This window comes from Patiria miniata, unplaced genomic scaffold (genome assembly GCF_015706575.1).
Source record: "Patiria miniata isolate m_02_andy unplaced genomic scaffold, ASM1570657v1 HiC_scaffold_10, whole genome shotgun sequence".
NCBI lineage: Eukaryota > Metazoa > Echinodermata > Asteroidea > Valvatida > Asterinidae > Patiria > Patiria miniata.
The window spans coordinates 6,111,091-6,132,147 of NW_024037048.1; the positions used below are offsets into that span (position 1 = coordinate 6,111,091).

Here is a 21,057-nt window from a genome sequence, read left to right on the forward strand (position 1 = left end):
TGCCTACTCCCAAGGGCAACCCCCTATCAAAGTTAGACACCAAAATCTCATTTCTAACTCAAGTTATCATCCGGAAACCATTTACCTTTATCTCACCATGCTGACCTTGACCTTTGACCTTTTGACCCCAAAACCAATCCCAACTTGCCTACTCCCAAGGGCAACCCTCTTCCAAAGTTAGACACCAAAATCTCATTTCTAACTGAAGTTATCATCCGGAAACCATTTACATTTAACTCACCACGGTGACCTTGACCTTTGACCTTTTGACCTCAAAACCAATCCCAACTTGCCTACTCCCAAGGGCAACCCCCTACCGAAGTTACAACCCCAAACAACATTTCTAACTCAAGTTATCATCCGGAAACTAAGCTGCCCGGACGGACGGACGGACGGACAGACACACATACATCCGGACGGACGGACGCCCTAGGCGATGACAATACCCCTCGAGCCTCTCGGCTGAGGGGTAAAAAACAAACCCTCAATGAAGCATTTAACTCTGCCTCTCTTGGCCTTCTTGCAAGGATTCATCCCTTTATCTTAAAAAAAGCCCCATCCAATTAAACAAGTTATGTTGTGGATACAAAATAATTTAAGTGGGTGTTAAGGCACGTAAATCTACTGTGTGGCTATATTTTTCCTTTCTAGAAAAGCCTCCAGAGCTACATGTATGGATAGGAAATAAAACATTGCATGCATTGCTTTAAAAAGAAGTATTTGACATTTTGAGGCATCCATGGCATTTGTGAAGTGGAGGGCCCTCTTTCATTGGAATTCTTAGTGTGAATTAATCGATTCAAAATCAATTTAGGAATCTTAAGAATTTTTTTTTGAATTCTGAAGAGTATTTCAGGTTGAAAATGATACAAAATGTATTTTCTTAGTTTTGTTACCAAATTTCAAGTTTAGGCCAAGCTAATCGATGTGGTTTTGTGCTGTAATAAATGTTGTTTTTTTTCTTTCTGGCGATTGTGTAGTTTACGAATTGTGTTACCATGAGACTAGATCAAAAATCTACTTCAAAGTTTATTTTGGAATGATAAAGCAATAGTTTTGAGTTTTGACTCTAACTTGACCGAAACTAAAGGGGGCCCGCAACTACAGAATCACCTTTTTCTTTAGTCTTTTAACGAGTACACGCCGGATGACGTGAATACCCGCCGCCCGGGCCCGTATGCATGCACTTTTGACCAAAACTGAATAACAGGCAACAGCCATATCAATGCACATTGTCAAAATTTGATGCAAGCTAGAGACATGAGTGATGGCGCGATTTGCAGCATGAATGATGCTTTTGTGAACAATGGCAACCGAAAGTCGTCCGAATTCAACCCGAAATTACAAGATAACTAGACGTCTGAAAGTGCATAATTTTTGTTGCCATTAACTTATTAAGCAGTTACATTGGCTCCCCTTGCTAGGGCCTACCCTGGCCTAGCATTAGCAACGGGACTGTCCATGCACAGACCATATGTACAATGTGTGGTAGCCCGACTGCGTCTGGCCGTACAGTACTATCGCAAGCTCTGTAGTACGGCCAGACGCTGAATGCTTCCAAAAAGACTGAATTTTTTTGGCCGCCGATGTAGCGATTTTGCTACATCTTTCGATCGCAATTATCTTTTCATCCAGGACACAAATTTCCAAAGTTAACATATGCTGCATCATTTGAGACGACGTTCACAGACCGTGCATCCTGTAGCCTACACTACACGCTACACAATACTGAGCATGCGCAGACATCAATGATATATGGACCTAGTTTCCGCCTCACACACGTACAACTAAGTTTAATGAAGAAGGTGTCCCCGAACCATTCTAGTTGAGTACCAGCGACCCAGTTCACGCTAATGAATGTTTGAATGCTATGGTGGTACCAGTGATTTCTGCATGCCACGTTGCAAGTTCACACATGTGTTCCATTCTTTGTACAGCTCTGTGATTGATACTTTCGTTCCAAATTTTCCTGTTATTTTCTGAAGTATTTCATCGTAATTATTAGTATTAGTTTTCTATCTTGATTAAGTTAAACGTGTGTGTCTTTTTTTAGTACGATGATGTCATGTCAAGGAAAAAGAAATTAGATTTTTTTGCTTTTGTGGAAGATTTGGACCAAAGAGAATCGGCCATCTCTAAATATTTGTCGTCGAAGTGCGACGCTTTAGCGACGAACTTTATTCATTCTAAATTATCTCTGGACGACAAACTCTCCCTGCTTGTTTCCAAGTTTTCCTTTGCTGAAGTTCTGCGTGTGCGAAATTGTATTGGAAACAGTGGGATTGAAGACTCGGATCTGCTTGCTGAATGTTTGGCAGCAGATGCTGAACTGTGTGCAGCATTAGTGGCTTTAAATTCTCAACAAGAAGAGCTGGAAGGAGTTGAAGCTGCTGCTACTAGTACTACTGCTAGTAGTAGTAGTACTAGTACTAGTAGGCCTACTACTACTACCGTATTTGCTCCACCAGTCTCTAGATGCCTGGTTTGTGAGGAGAAACTCACACGGAATCATGGGATTACAACCGTGAAATATTTTTCATTCACTGGTATTGATGAGGCCAAGAAAATTACTTTGCGGTGTCGTCCCTGCAACCTCACATACGACTGGTACGAGTACGGGAGTAAGACAACACACTGGAAACTGTATGAAGAGCAACGTCCAGCTGTACAGGCTAGTGACAGTGTGTTCGTCTGTCGAAAGCTGTTTGATTTTCAGTGTTCCCTTGCGTAAGTAGATCTTGAGTGGTCTTGAAAACTTAAGTGTACTCTAGTCCTAGAACTATGAGGCAAAACACTAATTAAGGGAAAATCTAATTAAGTACAAAAACGTCCATCCCAACCAAGCTTTTTTCCCACAGAACCGCTGCACAGTTTGCCCCTAAACTCCGTACAATACCTCATGACATATACTCACGTTATGTGCACCAAACAAACATCGGTGGATTTTGTCGGTTTTTTGGCAAAAATGATGAAAAATATGCCCTTTCCGCAAAACTCCGTACAATACCTCATGACAATACTCACGTTATGTGCACCAAACAAACATCGGTGGATTCTGTCGGTTTTTTGGCAAAAAATGATGAAAAATATGCCCTTTCCGCCATGTTCCGCACTGAGCCAACCTGACTCTTGAAACGTGCACGTGCGCAGAATGATTGCAGTCATTTTTGGTTCGATCGCTCGAAGTGCGCCGTGGGGGGTACGTACTTGCACTTGTTCATAAAAACTGCCAAAAACCCCTCAGAAAATTGGGACCATTTCTCTTCATAAAAGATGAAACATTTTGGCCTGTGTACAAAGTGCGTATGGCGCCACTAAGTTGTGTGAGGTCACAATTAACCCTACGTGAGTAAAGTTTGGTAACCGGAGAAGATGTGTATAACCATTGAACTCCATTAGTAAGACGTACATGTAAAACGGTGTCAGGTCAACTGCCCCCTGGCCGACTCGCCCCTTACTGACTCGCCCCCTGACTGACTCGCCCCTTACAAGCTCGCCCCCTGGCCGACTCGCCCCCTGCAAAAAGATGCACCGTACGAAAAAAAAAAAAAAAATGGAGGGGAACACGTACATTGTTACCTAACTTTATTCAAACGCCAATTTGAAGGATTCCTGGTACAAAAGCAAGCGTCATTTTTCCGGAGTCGGTGCCAGTGGGGCCTGAGCGCGTAGTGCCAGTCTATTTCGTTCCGGAGAGCCCGTGGGGCACATGCGCTTAGCAGCCGGCCCCGGCGGTCTATTTTGCAGTCCATTCACGGTGACTGCCGGCGTCAGTGACCGTTCACTGTTTGTCAATGACAATACTTGTGTATTTATCTCGACTCTATGTATATTTTCAGCACAAACCATCTTTCACCTGTCGTTGTTTCCGTTAAGATTTAAAAGTGTTTTAGCCTAAAGGGAACACAGAACTACTTTGCTCTAATTTTCAGAATGGTTGATTTAAGGGTTAGAATGTATTTTATAGAATATATTGTGACACTGAACATGCTGAATTATTTGAAGTTTTGTGTTTGTAATAATGATTTGGGAGGTTCAGTTCTTTTTTTATGTTTGCCAAATGTAGCATTACCGGCTTTAATGATTGACATTTTTTAAATACAAAGAAATTAGTAAGTTTTTTTTTGGGGGGGGGGGGCAGCTGAGACATGTTTGAAGCACATATCAGAGGCATGTGGTTTGGGGGGGGGGGGTATTTTTCCATCTCGAGAAGGTCAAACAATCTTGTTAATTCGAGAGGGGCATCTTTTTGAGAGGCAGTTTTGCATTCACAAGGGAGGAGAAAATTTTCAAAGCTGGATTTGGAAGATTTTTTTCTAGTAAGGCTTGTGTGCTTATGTTAAAGCATCTAAGACGATTGTCCAATTCAAGATTTGGTTCTGAATTTGAAAGTTATATTACTGAGCCTATGTTCGGTATGTTTGATAAAAACACCACTAAATGATATAAATTTGAAAAATCAAAAAATATTTAAAAAAATTGATTTTTCAAATTTATATCATTTTATCTAAAAAATATTTTTTTAAACTGATTTTTTTTTAAAACTAAGAACCCAGAGTCGAGATCTACAAGTAGTGACAAAATTACAATTACAAGCATTGACAATAGGTGAGCGCGAGTATACCTGCCGTACCGGTACCTGCTGCGGCCATGCGCACCACACGTACCTGCCGCGCGCTGGTGTCATGTCTTTTTCCCTTGTATTGGTTAAACCCCCTCACGTGAACAGTCCCGCTCCTAATTATCTATGCATAAGCATGCGCAATATCACCAACGAGTCCGTAATTCATAAAACTTAAATTCATGCTACACCGGCAGTCACCATGAACGCTATGCACACAGTACAGGCGCTAGCCCCACGGGCCCAAAGACACGGGCACTCCGCAAAAATTCAATCAAGCTGCACAATATGGTAAAGCTGTGCTAATGTGTTTTCAATCGAAATTAATAGGATCACAAAGTTTTTTTGCATTTGTACCGGAAACCATCAAAATGGCGTTTTAATAATTAAGCTCCATTAAGTTTCACGTTGCAACTGGGCAATGTGTTCTCCATCTTTTTCCAGAGGGCGAGTCGGTCAGGGGGCGAGCTTGTAAGGGGCGAGTCGGTCAGGGGGCGAGTCGGTAAGGGGCGAGTCGGCCAGGGGGCAAGCTTGTAAGGGGCGAGTCGGTCAGGGGGCGAGTCGGTCAGGGGCGAGTCGGTAAGGGGCGAGTCGGTAAGAGGCGAGTCGGGTAGGGGGCGAGTTGGCCTGCAATCATGTAAAACATGTATGTTCGGCATGTGAGTGTGTGTTAAACCTGTGCAAACAACACCACATATGCGTATGGTGCACTGATTTGTGTGACGTCACAATTAACACTACGTGCATGCGTGTGTAGAGAGCTAGCTGACTTTCACAGGGGGGGGGGGGGGGGGGGGGCTATTCCATTATATCACTCTGTTCTTTCTCATTACTTTTATTGTCTGTCCACATGTAAAGAGAAATGTGCGTTCAACCTGTGAGTGTGTACAATGTACGTGTTCTTCTTTTCAAACCATGGACGAAAAATACGGTGAACACACGTGTGGTTGCTTTCAACTTGTGACTAACACCATTGAATCGTGTGCGTTGTTTGCATTAGCAGTTCTCAAATTTGCTGCAAGCAACCAATTCCAGCGGGCAAGCAACCGATTCCAGCGGTCAAGCAATTTTCCCCTCCTGAACAGGCACATTTTCAACTGGCCCTGCACTAGTTATTATAATCATTTGACTGGATGACCTTTGTAAACACAAGTGCATTTTGAACGATAATAGGGAGTCGGGAAGTAGCTTTAACTAAAAGCTGCCCTAGTTCCGGTTCCCTATTATCATTCGAAATGATTAACTGGTTTTTTCTTCTTAAATAAAACAGGTTCAACCTTTGTGCAGTGGTTCATAATTTTTTTTGTGTCGTTCTTTACAGCAATCATTCATGGGTCAGTTTTGCAGGGTTTGCTGAGTCTTTCAATGATGCATTTCACATGAGCAAGAGTTGTAGTAAGTATCTCAAACTGTATTATTTTTACTAAATCAAAAATGTTCTCACCCTGCTGAGACCAACAGTATCCAACTACATGTATGTCACATACCCATTAGAGCCTGTTGGATTGAGCAGTTAACCCCTTGGGCACATTCCTCATACAAAATGTTTGATTCAGCAGGCAACCGAACTGCATTCTAACGCCATGTTGGACTCCGTTGGATTCAGCAGACAACTGAAAATGAGGCACAGTGGTTTGAACAGGAAAGTCCGGTTGGACTCTGTTGGATTTAACAGTGTAGTTCTGAGGAAGTATTAGGAGGGTTAGGGTTATTTGACTAATTTACATTACTTCATGTATGTTCTCTCCAATGCTGTTATATGTGCACTGCTTTAATGTTCCGTTCATTTGTTATGTTGAACTTGGAAGTAAATCATTTTGTTTTTCACCAAATAAAACTGATAAAAAACTCATTGAAATCCATGTGTGTTGCAAAGTTTGCGGTAATCACTGGCCCATCACCGTGTGGTTGTTCCTACCACCATTAGTTTATGTCCATGTAATGCCTGTGGCTTTCCATACGTATAACTGTGGTCACAAGAAAAAAAACTTGAGCTTTCAGTGTGTACACCTTCAGGGGCCAAAGAAGGTGTACTCGTCCTTTAAGAACGTGTATGTATGCATTAAAAGCTGTGGGTTTTTTCCGATGAGCAAATGTTGAATTGTTTTTTTTTTTTTTTTTTTACATATTTGCGCTTTTGAAGCTATACGGTGCTACTCAGCATCATGCTTGTTTGTTTTTTAAATTGTTATTGCCTGAAACAAAAGACCAGATTTTTTTATAAAGTGTTGAAATTTGATGAAAGGATGAATCTTTTGTTTTTAAACTTCTTTTGGAGGGTGAGACTTCTTCAAGATGGGGTCTGAAAGTTTTACTTTAGGTTTTATTTTGATAATTAAACATATTTTGATTTCTTGACCTTTGTTGGAGATAGAAAAAAATTGAGATGGTTTCATGGGTATACTTCAGTGACCTGTCACAGAATGGTGCAATGGAGGATTTCTTAAAACAGCATTAAAACTTACACTACACTAGTTTTTTTAAATTTTATTTGGAATTATTGTAATTAATTTGCAAAAAGTGCTAGGCTAAAAGAAGAAAACCTTTCATATTTGTTTGTTGCCCCCTTAACAACTTTACAACATCAATATCTCTTGACAGAAACACGTTTAAAAAGTTCTATGTGTTTTACTTCATGTCAGAAATGATTACGTTTTTATTGTATATTCCGCAATCTACATGTACGTAAAACTACAAATTGATCCGGATTTCTGTCATCACTCAGCTTCCTTCTTTACCTTTTTTTTATTATGTGTATTTGTTCTTTTTTAGGACTCACTGCCAAGCAAGTCTCTTCTGTATTTTACAACGGAGAGGTGGAGAATGAGCTGCGTGATATATGTCAACTTGACATGTTCCAGTTGAAGAAACGTGATGGAGACATTGAAAAGGTTATAGAGGCCATCGACGATTTGCGAATTCACAACACTTATGAGCACCCTAACTGCCACCCAAAGTGCAAGGCTAAAGGTACGTGACAATATTTGCATGTGCATATTGTACATCTTGGTTATATTTTTCCCATGCAACATTTGTTTCACAAGCAACATCAGCAGTTTTGCATGTAATTGAATGTTTATCACATATTTCTGATATACTATCATTCATTTGTGATTTTTTTTCCCTATGGAGGCAATGGACAAGTTGTTTATTTGTGTAAATGAATTTATCATTTTAAAGTACTTGTTGCCCCTGCATACATGTTTAGTGTACATTTGCATGGATATGCATGCAAGAAATGCAGGTACGTGTATGCCCGTAAATGTTAGTGTCTTAGTGATTTCAATATGAAGTCATAATGACAGAAAGAACCATGTTGTTTAATGAAATGACACCAATAATTAAACGCATGCCTGGTTTAGACACGTACATGTACAGCACTTTGTCATGTAACCAAAAAGCCCTAAATGGATGAAACATAACCTTGTATAAATTGCTTTGTAACAGGTTGTGGACGAGTGTTTGTTGCTGATGGAATATGGAAATTGAGTTTCCCTCACTGCATGTTCAAGGTCAAGGTACATGTACATCTTAATTTGCTACACATGCCAAAAAAAAACAATAATAGTTCTGCTTCCGGTTTCCCTACCTACCCTATTCTGACAGCCCTTACCCTAATTTTTTTTATTGGAAAAATGAGAAAAAAAGTACCTCAAACCATCATTTTCTACCTTTTACCCTTGACTACACACAGACGCCTCCATATGAACGTACCAACAAAAAAATCGCTACCTACCTACCTACCCTATTTTCAAATGCCATGTAATCGGAAGCAGAACTATATTTTTTTTTGGCCTAAGTGGTTTATTCCGTGGTTCATTCATGATGTAATAAAGACAGCTGATTCTTGGAAGGAAATGTACACAAGTTCTTGCCAATTCTATAATTAGTTATTTTTTAATTGCCACATCTTCTGCATGATTGTGTGAAGCCATGTGAATCACAGATATCTTGGCGTACAAAATAATATACAAACAAACCCTCTTAGCTTGCATAATCGTACTGGTAACTGTATAAAAGTATTCATGTATATGCATTTTTTTTTATTTTGAGTTGCATGTATTCTTTCCTTGCCTACTGCCTGATCTAGATAGCATTTATTTTTACTTATGCTAAGAAAAAAGAAATATTAAAATAGTTCTGCTTCCGATTACCTGTCATTCAAAAATAGGGTTGGTAGGGATTGTTTGGTTACCATTTTTTTGGGGGGGTATGATCATATGGAGGCATCTGCATGTAGTCAAGGGTCAAAGGTACAAAGTGGTGGTTTTGTGTGTTTTGTTTTTATTTTTCCAATGAAAGATTAGGGTAGGGACTGTCAGAATAGGGTAGGTAGGGAAACTGGAAGCAGAACTTTTTTTATTTGTCGTAATTGTATCGTTTGAGGGTGTTTGAACTGTAACCATGTTCTCCTGTATTTTGCTTTAACAGAGTATTGTGTCTGGAATCCCTGTACCAAGTCTACCAAATGTGTGTACAAAGTCCCCCGCCTATGGAAAAGCTTTTTGCCTTGAACACTGCACAGCTGTCGAGAAGGAGTCTATTCCAACAGACTTGCGTACTTTTTTGAAGTACTGCGTGGAGAAGAAAGTAAATTCGGCTACTTCAAGTATGTCCTATTTTATTTTCTAGATTGTACTGGGGTGTTGTGATTAATAATAATAATTACAATTTTTGTTATCCCATTGGCTTGTACACAAACTTTTTCAACAGGCACAACCCCTAAGCCCATATTTACCTGACCTTACCTTACATGTAATACATATCTACTACTACTGCTACTGCTGCTACTATAGCTACTACTACTTCTGCTACTGCGTCTTTCTGCTACTACTTCGGCTGCTACTGCTACTACCTTTGCTACTGCAGACCTGCCAACTAGTACGATTCTGCCGTATTTTGTACGTCAATCGCTGTGTATGTTTTTTTTCAACGTGATTCAGTGTATGCACATGAATTATGATTTAAAGAATCAAACTGGCACTTGGCGGCGACGTGATAAAACATGAATAAGTTTAGATTATACTTGGAAGTCATGAATGTTTCACCTGTGTTATAGGTTTATTTATTTCAAACATTCATTCATATTTACATTCATTCATATTTATTTCCACTTAATCATTTTGAAGGGAAACGGTTTAAACAATAATTTAGATAACAGAATAAGATTAAGTGGTGGGCTTGTCAAGTGGAGAAGTCCATTATGTGTTGAAAAAATATATATTAAATACATTTGTACCTTTAACTTAACTACACAATGAAGTACACTTTAAGTTACACAAACACACATATACAAGGGACCAACACAAACGGGACAACTACATGAGTAGTTTATGTTTAGGTAGACTTGCATTGAATAGTTTTTAAAGCAGTTTGTTTATTAATAAGGTATCTGATCAATATCCTTATTCATGCAAATTGTTTGATTGGGTTTACCACCCCCGGGTAGACCTTTGGTCATTTCTTTTTATAACTTTAATTAAGATTATTAATAATGGAGCATTGAAGCCACATTTATTTGTTCATGTACTAGTAGCCCGTTTATGCATATCTTTGAAAAATACAGTTTTTTTAAAGAAAAATACAACTTTTTGGAAATTCAGAATACATTTTTTCGATCCCAAAGATTGGCAGGTCTGCTACTACTACTGCTACTACTACTACTACTACTGCTACAGTCCTCGTTAATACCAGCACAAGTAACACACCTCTATTGTGGTTCATTACCCATGTCGCGTGCAGTGGGGTATACAGTTTCAGTGCTGTGTTTCAGGCAGACTGATGAGACGAGATGGTCGTGCAAAATGTTGTCGTGCATGTGTTAAATACATGAGGCGGGGTACTGAACATTACCTTTTCAATGACTTTTGAAAGAAAAGATGAATTATTGACACTGGACGATAGTTGGCATATTGATTGGTGTCCAGAGAGGGTTTCTTGGATTGATAATTGGCATTTTTCAGTGGATGAGGAAATGAATCACATATGAATCGAGGCATGAATTGTGTAGGTCATAACCGGAACCAGTGAATTTTCAAAACCATGTGTGAAAAACTACAATACTTCTTCGGTGAGGCAATTATGATCTGTCTGATTTCTTGTTCACATACACAAGCTCAAAGTCAAGGCTGGTGCACGCGTATGGGCCACAGGTCTAGGGTTAGGGCCACTGAATGAATCTCCTCCACTTGCTCTATAAATTCCAGATATTTTGTTTGTGAAGAATTTTTCTTGATGGGAATCGCACTGTCGGTGATGTTTCACAGTCGTACTGAAGAAAGTGTTAACTACCCATCCAGTGTTCTTAGTGTCGGCATTGGGGGTGTAGGGGGGTTGATAATTTGTGATTTTTTTGGGAGGGGGTCGGGTTTGTTTGTTTTTTAAAAACAAATGGGGGGGTGTTTGTTAGACGATTTGTTGTGTTTTGGAGTGATTGTTTGGTTTTGGGCTGTGGATTTCTAGTTGCCCAGTTTTCACCCTGCACTCTAACCTAAACAACTACCCCGATCCCCCAACCCCTCAATCCCCTAACTCGCATCAACCCCTTAACTCCTCTGCACCCAATGTAACCCTTAGTGGGTAAGAAATAACTGATGGTCTCACTACACCGTCCCCCTCCCTTTTTTTTTTGATTTACAATCAAGTCACTACTTCAGACATTAATTCAAAAGTTGCACTTGCTTTTCAATTGTACTTGCAACTGCACACCATTCATGAATTCATGTGAAAAATATTTGTATGTATTTCTTTTATTGTAATAATATTTATATATATTTGTTATACCTCTGTCTTCAATACTTTATTTACATTTGCCCAGAACGATCACGCGTTCAGTATATATAAAGTCATAGCACATTCCCTGTGGGGTGATATCCCACAGGGAGTGTGTTATAAAGTTTGTGCATACGGTTAGAATGCGTACATACGCGTTACATACGTAAAACGCAGCGATCTTGCAGACCATCAGCTGTTTTGAGCATGTGACATGCATGTCAGTTGCCATTAGATCATCATGTCTTTTGTGTTTACTGCTGTTTGTTTTTGTGATTTTTACATCGAAATAAAAAAAAATCCATAACAAAATGTCATATCCCTTATCACAACAGTCCACAATTGTTAATATATTGCAGCTTCCAAGCATGCTCCCAGTGCTGCTACTGGTGGAGGTCCTGCAGCTTCTACACACAGAGCTCCAGCACAGCAAGATCCTGCAATAGGTACTTCTGGAGGTCCCGCTGCAGTGACATGTGTCAAGCGTGATCCTGTATCTGCCTCCATTGCTGATCCCGTTGCTGTCCCATGTGCACGTGATGAAGGTATATTTGCCATGATGATAAATGAGTATTTTATTTTATTTGCAATGACCACCCCAATTCCCCCCAAATTAACACCCAGTTGTGCTGGATTTTCGTAGATACAGATCTATGGCACGCTTTATCTGCTAGTGTCAGCAAAGCTTGCCCCTCACAGGGTAGCAGTTGTTACACATTCAAAATTCAAGGACTCTGCACTGTTGGATATAGTGAAATTGGGAGACTGCATCAGAAATGATTTTGCAAATTTTGATGATAGTTTCCCAAAATACAGCAGTTTAAGTACTGGTACATGTACAGGGTGGGAGATGAAGCATAGGGCATATGCATGTTGTTTATACACAACTCCTGCACATTCTACATATCAACCAAGAAAGAAACATAGTAATTTTGGTAGCTTTTTTTTTTTTGAAATGTTACTATTCGTACATTGTTAATAAATTATGATGTATCTGTGACCATGGTGACTGTGTAATAAAAAAGGACTTGGTCACAATTATTAGTCTTGTTCACATGTGTACGCAGAGATGAATCTTCAATGATCGTTAATGCTCCATTACTTGAACAGTCATGTCACGACTGTTGTAGCCAGCTAACCAGCTGTATTTGGTCTTCCTTATTCCATTGTAACTAATAGGGAACTGTGAGTGTGAAACTTCATATGTACCTTTTTTGTTATTTTAATTTTGTTATTGTAATTTTTATATAAATGATTTACTGTGTCGAGAGGTTGTTTTGGTTAAATCCACATTAATATAGTACGCCGTGCATCCCGCCACTTCCAAGAATAAGCCCAGAGAAACATCCAAACAAACTGACAATTGTGTATTTACTATAAAGATTTGTCGATAGTATGAGTAAGGAATAAATGACGACAGTGGCCTGGCAGAGGTGTAGCCCCTGTTTGTGGATATCATTTGTGGTCGGTCCATAAATGGTGATCAAACCTTCATTTGTCATCATTGATTTTGTCGGGAAAACTAATATTTAATTTGAGTCCCAAAATGTTATCTTTTTTGGTATATTTCTAATGATAGGTTTGTTCCATGACCTTATTTTGTGTAGGTTCTTCCACTGCGCCAGAGTGTGGAGTCCTTGAGGATGCATATGATGACCCTGTCAGAGGTAAGTAGTAAATGTCCATGTCTTACAATTATTTCATAATCACATTATAAAAGCAGATGCTTACCTGAAATTGTTCGTCTGCTTACCAAATCCATGCTGTTTGCTTTTTTTTTTTGTATGTCAGGTCTTGGAAACCAGTGTGAATAACGTTATGTACTTGAGTGATTTTGCAATTGGAATTATCTTGTTCCCTACTCCTGCCTAGTCCGGTCTATTACACAAAAGAATGCACCAAAAAAACCCCCAAAATTATGTTACAGTGATTAGCTCGGAAGATGTAATTGAGAGATGAACTGGGAGAGTCTGTTGTAGTGAAGTTTCTTGAAGATTTTAGAATAGCAAGGAAAAATAGAAATAGGTTTGTAGGTGCTGGTGTTACATTATCACTGCTTTTGGACATGTGAATAACTTTATCAACTTTGACATTTCAATAAAAATCACTAGCTGCTAAATGCCTATTGATTTCTTTGGCGGTTGATGATATTGACAAGTTTTAATTGGAGGTCGGTATTGTAATATTTTGTTCCCAATAACCACTCACATTTTTTGGGGCTGTCTGAACAGACCAAGGATTTTCAGTTTGTGTCTAATGTGAAGTGGATTTTGGTATTTACTTTACTTGTAAACATCATCCATTGAAATATACAATCACTTGGCATACATGTAACTGCACACTTTCTTTATCACAATTTATATTTTCTGCTCACAAATACGTTTTTTGGTCAAAATTTACAAACTTATTTTAAGAAATGTGTACATCGTACTAAATGCACACCATTTTATTACACCCTATTCTCCTACAGAGGACACCATCAGCAATGTTGAACAAGTGCTTGAAAAGATTCAGCCAAGTGTGTCATCTGGACCATCCGTTGTTGACGCCCAAGGTAGGTTGAATTAAAAAAGACAATTTCACTGTAAATAACCATAGCACGTGGGACAATTTAAGTATTCCTCTTCAAGAGCTTTTCTTGTGGCTTTATTGTAAACCTTTGTTTAATCATCTGTCTAAAGTGTGAAAATTAAAACTTACATAATCACTGTCACAACACGTTGGTCCTGCATAAATGCACACATTTCCAGTGTGCTAGCACACACCATGCCTTTATTCTCAGGCACAAAGGCTGAGGACCATAGCAGGGTTGCTGCTTGCCTGAAAAATTCATAAATTCAATTTTACAAATTTAATGCCTTAAAAAGCATGAATTATTAATACAGGTCACACAGTACGGAAATAATGTCGCTATTGGGTTGCCTATACAATTTCCCTGTATGTTGAGCTAAATACACGTGGCCGACACTACACACTTTGTGTGTGTAACATGCAGTATTTTGGCAAAAATCCCAAATAGTCTGATTTCAGAGATTGTTAATGTACTGATTCTCTACAATTTGAATCTTCCGGTCACTAAACCATGCGGAAGGAACAACACTGGGAGGGTAGGGGAGCAAAAACTGTTTCAAAGTATGTAATATGAAACAGCTAAAGAACAAACAGTAATGAACTCGACATGTTTGCAACTGGTTGTTTCTAATGTTTCAATTTTTTTTGGTCTCCCACAAAACTGTAAAAATGGATGTACCCACTTACATCGTTTTATTTCAAACCATTGTGGTTGGTCAAATTAAACTTGGTTCGTGAAGGGGAAAATAGTACATTACATGTATGTTAAAAAAATGTGTTGATACAGAACTTTACCGGTGTACAATAACCACTGGTAATGAAGCTTGTGTTCAACTCTCTAGGGTAACAATACCGTAAATACTGTATTTATTCAACATGGAATTTCTTAGTTTATCCGGTACCTCATTGTAGATTTTGACAGTTTATTGACTTGTTTGCCTCTTGACTTTCGATACCCACTTCTAGTGTCTATGCTACAGGCCCCATGGCTTTCTAGATATAGAATACAAAAATATTAGCTATACTTATGTCCCTAATTGTGAAGCTTGAGTGTCCTACAATGTGAATTGATGTGCCATTATTGGTATAGTTAAAATTGGGTCATCATGTGTCCCCCCCCCCCTTTTTTTCCATATCCAATGGATACTGTTTCAAATGTTAAACATAATTATTTCCAATCATTTATAATCAAATACATATTTTGTTTTTGTCCAGGTACATTGGCTTTTCTTCAGAAACACATCTCCAACATCAGCAAGATCATGGCAGGTTGTATAGAAGAAAAACCAACTTCTTGTAAGAAGGACACTGGTCGTAAAGCACGTCTTCAGAAGTGGTCTCGGGGTCACTTGTTTATAGTACGTGCTGGAGGACACATTGAGTTCTTCCAGTCTCTGTACAAGTAAGTACAAAAAGGGATGAAGTGGGGGCCCTGTACCACACTTTCAATTTGGGCGCTGTTCAAATCCGATGATCATTAACACTATATCACGGAATAATGTACGTAACCCCTAACCAAGCTGGCTCTGTATGTATTTTGTCCAAGGCGGACATTATTACTAACAACAACAAAAATTGGGTGTAAGGAGGGGGGGGGGGGGGTTTCGCTTTTCCATGTATTTGTATGGAAATGGTTTTTTTTCTTACAGAACTGGGTTCATTTTTTTCGGCCCCCTTATACCCCCTCTTGATCTGCGCGTGCCCATGAGCAATTTACATTGCATGGTACATGAGTGATGTGCCCCATGGCATACATTACGGTACCTTTTACTGTTGGAAGTGTCATTTTCACTGCATTGTATGTTAGTATGACCTCTCAAATGAGGTTGTAGCTGCGCTGGTGCATTGTAAAATATTGGGGGGGGGGGGCCTTAACACGAAGAAACAAAAATGCAGCTAATTCTGTACGATCAGTTGGCCAATTATGCACCACAGTAGGAAGAGACCCACGCTAACAGCTATGGAATTGGACTCCTGTAATCTAGTTCAGAGGTATAACAAAACAATTGCTAATTGTGGACGTGCACAAATCTGGAGCTTGGACAATACCGGAAAATATGGTCGGTGAATAGTTAAAGCTTTGTGTTTGAAAATTGTGTTAAAAAACAATGAGGGGCCTTCAATAACAGTTACAGAACAATTAATAGGACAATATGAGATTCATAATAACCGGCTTGTTCACAAGTTAGTGCATGGGGGTGAGGGTGGGGGGGGGGGGGTGGCTTCAAAGCAATCATAGATAATACAGTCGAGTCTCGTTAATACAAACTCGTTCGGACCTAGCCAAATTGTTTGTTATATCCGAATTTTGTATTGAGAGGAACGTCAGTCCCATTCATTGTGCACATAAATGCACAGTCAGGACAAAGGCTTTATGTTTGTTATAGGCAGAATTTGTATTAACAGAGTTCGTACAAACGAGATTCGATTGTACTTGTAACAAGATACTGAAATGTAACTGAATCTGCAATTTCTAGTACTGTGTGTGCCCGCAAGCAATTACTTTCAGAAAAAAATAGTTCTTACAGATGTAGTTTCATGTCCTTCAAATATGCACGAGTTAGCCTTGTATTTTGTCGTAGATGAAACATGCCTGACCCATCTTGACCATCGGTTTCTTTACTTTTCTTCATTAGGTCAGAATCACCATCACAAGTGTTCATCATTCTTCTTTCATGGCTGGATGTGCTTCTCCAATCAATACCACCAAGTGAATGGTCGAACATCGCTGTTGTCTACGACAATATGTGTCACCTGGACAACATGGTAGTTGCCAGGTCACCCCTGCCACTGCCTGCTCCTTGGTCACACATGTGGAGTGCACTAAAAAAATGTGTGGATCGCTTGCATATACGGAATCACACCGATGAGCAGTGCAAGTTAAAATACCACCCAAAGGATCACCTTGAAGAGGCAGACAATACTATGACTTGCGAGCAAACATTTGTGTGGTTGGCGAGGTTCAAGAAAATAGTATGCGCCATGTCTAAAAACCACCACCTGTTTTATCTTCATCGAATGGTGAAGAGGCGTAACTGGTACACAGCGAAGTGCTATGAGCAAGGTTGCAGCCCTGTTCTTCCGGTGGTAAAAAGTGTAAATACCAAGTAGATTACCGTGTTCTCAATAGGTATTTTAGTTGTTTGTGTTGACCACATCAATCCAAGTACATTTTTTTAAATTCAGTCCTTCTGGTTTGAAAATCTCAGGTGTGTGGAAAAAGGCACACCTGGTTTTTTTTAGGCGTGTGCTTTTTCTAGGTGTGTGATTTTTCTAGGTGTGTGATTCTATATTCCAAGCTGGGATATTATTTCATAATATTCATCGTGGTTTACTATTAAGCCATTTTCTCCTCACTGACATACTTCATTTTATCACAAATGATGAAGTATAATTAGCACACAAGGTGTGCGGTACTGAGGGATTCAGGCTTGCGATTATTCGCACTTCTCGGAAAGCTTTTAGGTGTGCGATGGCGTGGGGGTGTGATTGCATGCCTCATAACAGAAGGGCTGGTAATTAAAACAACACAGCATTCTTTTGAATTGTACCCACAAAAAGATGTACACGAACCGAAAACAGAAGTGCTCCGAAGTGTTTTAATCTCAAAGGGTTGTGATAATATTGAAAGAATTATTTACTTAGATTTAGTTTGTTTTAGAAATGCCTTATACTATTTGCCTTTTCTTTTAGTTGAGAACATTTGATGTTCTCACATCGTTGGAAACGAACTTCCATGCTCAACCTTTGATGTGTTGAAACTTATGTAAAGATTTCTTTATACACAAGACGTTTGAAATGGTTTATCACTGGTTATCAGGCATTCATACCTTTGCACTGTGCAGAGTGTAGATGCAAGAAAGAGTTTGTTGGCAAAGCTTTGCAGTTCAGGAGGTCTTTGCTTTTTCCATGCGAAGTAATTCCTGAATATTCCCTTATTCACACAACCATCATCAATATCAAATTATCATCTCGAAAGCACTCAGAGAAGGCACATCCGCCAAGGCTGAATAATTCCCCTTTGTATTATTAGTACACCATATTGGATATCTACTGGACTTTTTTATTGCACTTTCCCTCTTCCCCATAATGTACAACAGGCGCGGTTATGGCGCCTATATTTGTGTAGACTGGTTATTTTCTCCATACACTTAGGTCTAAGAAAAGTCAATGGTGAGCGCTGATACAATCTTACAATCGGGCACACTATATTAATGAAAGTGTACAAATGGTACCCTTCCCACAACTATTTATTTAGTTCGCATGTTTGTCACAGTCTTAAATTTGCTAGTGCCATTGAAAAAAAAATAATTAATTTGCAAATATTACAGGGACTTCGTATCGCAAAAGTTAGGAACTTATCACATTGTGTCTCGGACTCTGAGGAGTACTTGGCGAGTACAAAATAAAACGAAACCCACATGAAGTGAAGTTCTGCGTGTAGCTCTTTTGAAATCTAGGATATGAAAGCCAAGTTGATAAGCTTCCTTTGGGTGCAAAACTTATTCAAATCAATTGTTGTTTTTGAAGTCGCGGAATTTGAAACACAACAACTGTTTTACAGTTCTGTCCACGAACCACCAAAAAAAGTGTGCATCTTTCAGCAAAACGAAAAAAGAAGTCACACACATCCGTATGTAATTTGCTTTCATTTTTGCTGAAAGATCACTTACTCTGTGTGATTCGTTGACAGAACTTTAATAGGGTGACTGTGTTAACAATATCTCAATTTCAACAGTACATATATGTTTTGAATGATTCTTGTACTAAAAGAAAGCTTATGAATTGGGCTTTCGTATCCCAGATTTTGAAAGGGCTACATGCAGAAATTCACTAACACATTGATGCTGACATTTGGGATTCGTTTTTTTGTTACTCGCCTTGCATTCTATTAAAAAGTGTATTATGTAAATTTATATTCTCGTGTCCAAAATGTATCAAATTCATCACTATGTTTGCGTGCTAAATTGATTTGAATGATTTTTGTACTAGGAGAAAGCCGTATCCTAATTGTTTTGGACTCGCCATGTATATTGGTCTTTGTCCCGGTATTTAAAATGTCTGTTTTAGAATCTAAAGACTCTGTCTGGTTTTGATTCGGACAAGGATGTTTTGACTACATGTTGTGACAACATGTGAAGCGCTCATTTACATGTACATAATTGTATTACATCACTAGTGTTGCAATCTATGGTTGTGTTGATAGCAATGTTAGCAGTTTCAATGTAATTTTTTTTTTTAAATCACGTCAACTACAAGTGTTAAGATATGTACACCAGGATATGAGATGTTGAATGTTGAGTCTATTAGAGGAACACATGCTTATTGAATTTGATGTATGATAAAAAAAAAACATTGCTACATGTATGATGTCTGCAACAGTTATTGTTGTAATAGTTTACAATGTGTTCTGTGTTGTTTAGCGATAAGATTAGACTCTTGACAATTTGTGTGCTATCATCGCATGGGGTTGAAGATAACCAATCTCCCAATAGTTTAAGTAGACCTCTGTCAGGAGTCTGCTGTTAAATTCGAAATGTCTTTTATATGCATTTCAACAGCAATGTCCAAAAAGTACATGTGCATGTACAATGTTATTTTTTTTTATTGTCTGAACAAGGGGTGTAAAATCTCCGCCTTTTTCCCTACTTACTGTGTACAAAAGTATAGATGATTTTTCAAATGTAAGCTGTTTTACACCTTTTTTCAGGTGTTTTGAGCTATTCAGTGGTCTCTTTCTCCCCGTCTGAAGTCATTGAGCCAGCATTCTTTGACATGCGGATGTTTGATAATACTGTTCAGAATTCAAATTTTAGGCAGTTGATAGTCGGCGGACCATCGTTGGAAATTTATACAAAAATACTATTTTCTTGTAAATGACTTCACACCAAGTGCCGTAATTTTACAGGATGCTTTATACTGTCATTTACCAACATCCTAGTAAATTACTTCTTAAAACTTGGCAGTTTTATTATTCGATGTTTGCAAATGCTGTATATTCCCTTTAACTCGGCAGTGTTTCATGAACAAATTTGCCTGCCCGACCACTCTGCGTTTGTAACAACAAACGCAAACCTCTATTTTTTTTTTTTTTATTGTTACGTTTTATGTATGGGCTAATTGTTTTTAAAAAAAATTGTAAATGCAAATGTAAGTACATGTAAGAAAATTTGGGGTGAATTGCTTGTGTTTTTTTAACAGTGTTGCTATTGTACCAAAGTTGTGGACACCGTGTCTGTTATTTGTGTTTGCATTGATGCTTGTATTTGTACGCGTTCATGCATACATGTGATTTTTGTATACCTACACAGATTGATTGGACATACCGTATGTGATTTTTATTTGGGGCGTTAATGTATGTTGAAGCTGCATATGTTAAATGAAAGTAGAACAGTTATACAAACATGTTCTATTTGACAAGTGTGTTTAAAATCTTAATCATTGTCCTGATTAGTATTCCGTTTATATCAGTTTATTAATTAGTTAACTTAGTGCGATTTTTACATTAATACATTTTGGAAACCATTTGTTGTGAATGCAAATTTACGTGTTACTGATGAAGTTGTTTGGGAGATTGAATAAATGTGTTATCACGTAAATATTATGCATTTTGAAAATTCGATATGTTTGTTTTGGTTTCCTTTTTAGAAATGTGAAATAATGAAATGATCTACAACTAATACAGAAAAAGGTCATGAAAGAAATGAATTTAAATAAAACTAGTTGAATGAACATTCTGACCTCAAGCTGGCCGTGAATAATAGTTCAACAAAATTAAAATCAATTGGTGACGGGAAGGAGCGTACCAGATATAACAATAAAGGCCCTATAGCAGCTAAACACATCTTTAAATGTCGGTGGTATTAACTGCTTTTCTTTTTCCACACCAAAGGTTTAATTTCTAACGGGTGTATATTTTTACATTTTGTGTTGACAAAAACTACCTTTGCTTTGTTGTCAATTGTCAAGAGACTAAAAAGATATGATTACTTTTTGTTCCTTGGAGCGGCCTTATCCTAAAGTTGGGTTAAGAACACTTACAAGTTCAAGTTGTACGGAAGGTATTAGGACATGACTATAATAAAATACGGCAT

The 21,057-nt window shown here is 38.5% G+C and overlaps 1 protein-coding gene across 1 annotated transcript; it reads left to right on the forward strand.

Moving 5' to 3' along the window:
• Nucleotides 1-1,662: 1,662 nt before the first annotated feature.
• On the forward strand, nucleotides 1,663-20,585 carry LOC119736303. The gene is made up of 10 exons (XM_038210349.1): nucleotides 1,663-2,727; nucleotides 5,943-6,016; nucleotides 7,394-7,591; nucleotides 8,069-8,139; nucleotides 9,053-9,230; nucleotides 11,752-11,937; nucleotides 13,000-13,059; nucleotides 13,863-13,946; nucleotides 15,179-15,365; nucleotides 16,600-20,585. Exons 1-10 carry the CDS (start codon nucleotides 2,066-2,068, stop codon nucleotides 17,072-17,074), a joined length of 2,175 nt encoding a protein of 724 aa, XP_038066277.1. The 5' UTR covers nucleotides 1,663-2,065; the 3' UTR covers nucleotides 17,075-20,585.
• The last annotated feature ends 472 nt before the right edge of the window (nucleotides 20,586-21,057 follow it).

Bases quoted from the DNA above. Each gene is read 5' to 3' on its own strand.
- LOC119736303 (XM_038210349.1), top strand. From the start codon at position 2,066: ATGTCAAGGAAAAAGAAATTAGATTTTTTTGCTTTTGTGGAAGATTTG. The intron at 11,938-12,999 runs GTATATTTGCCA...TATTTTGTGTAG, and splicing joins CCCATGTGCACGTGATGAAG to GTTCTTCCACTGCGCCAGAG. The intron at 13,947-15,178 runs GTAGGTTGAATT...GTTTTTGTCCAG, and splicing joins ATCCGTTGTTGACGCCCAAG to GTACATTGGCTTTTCTTCAG.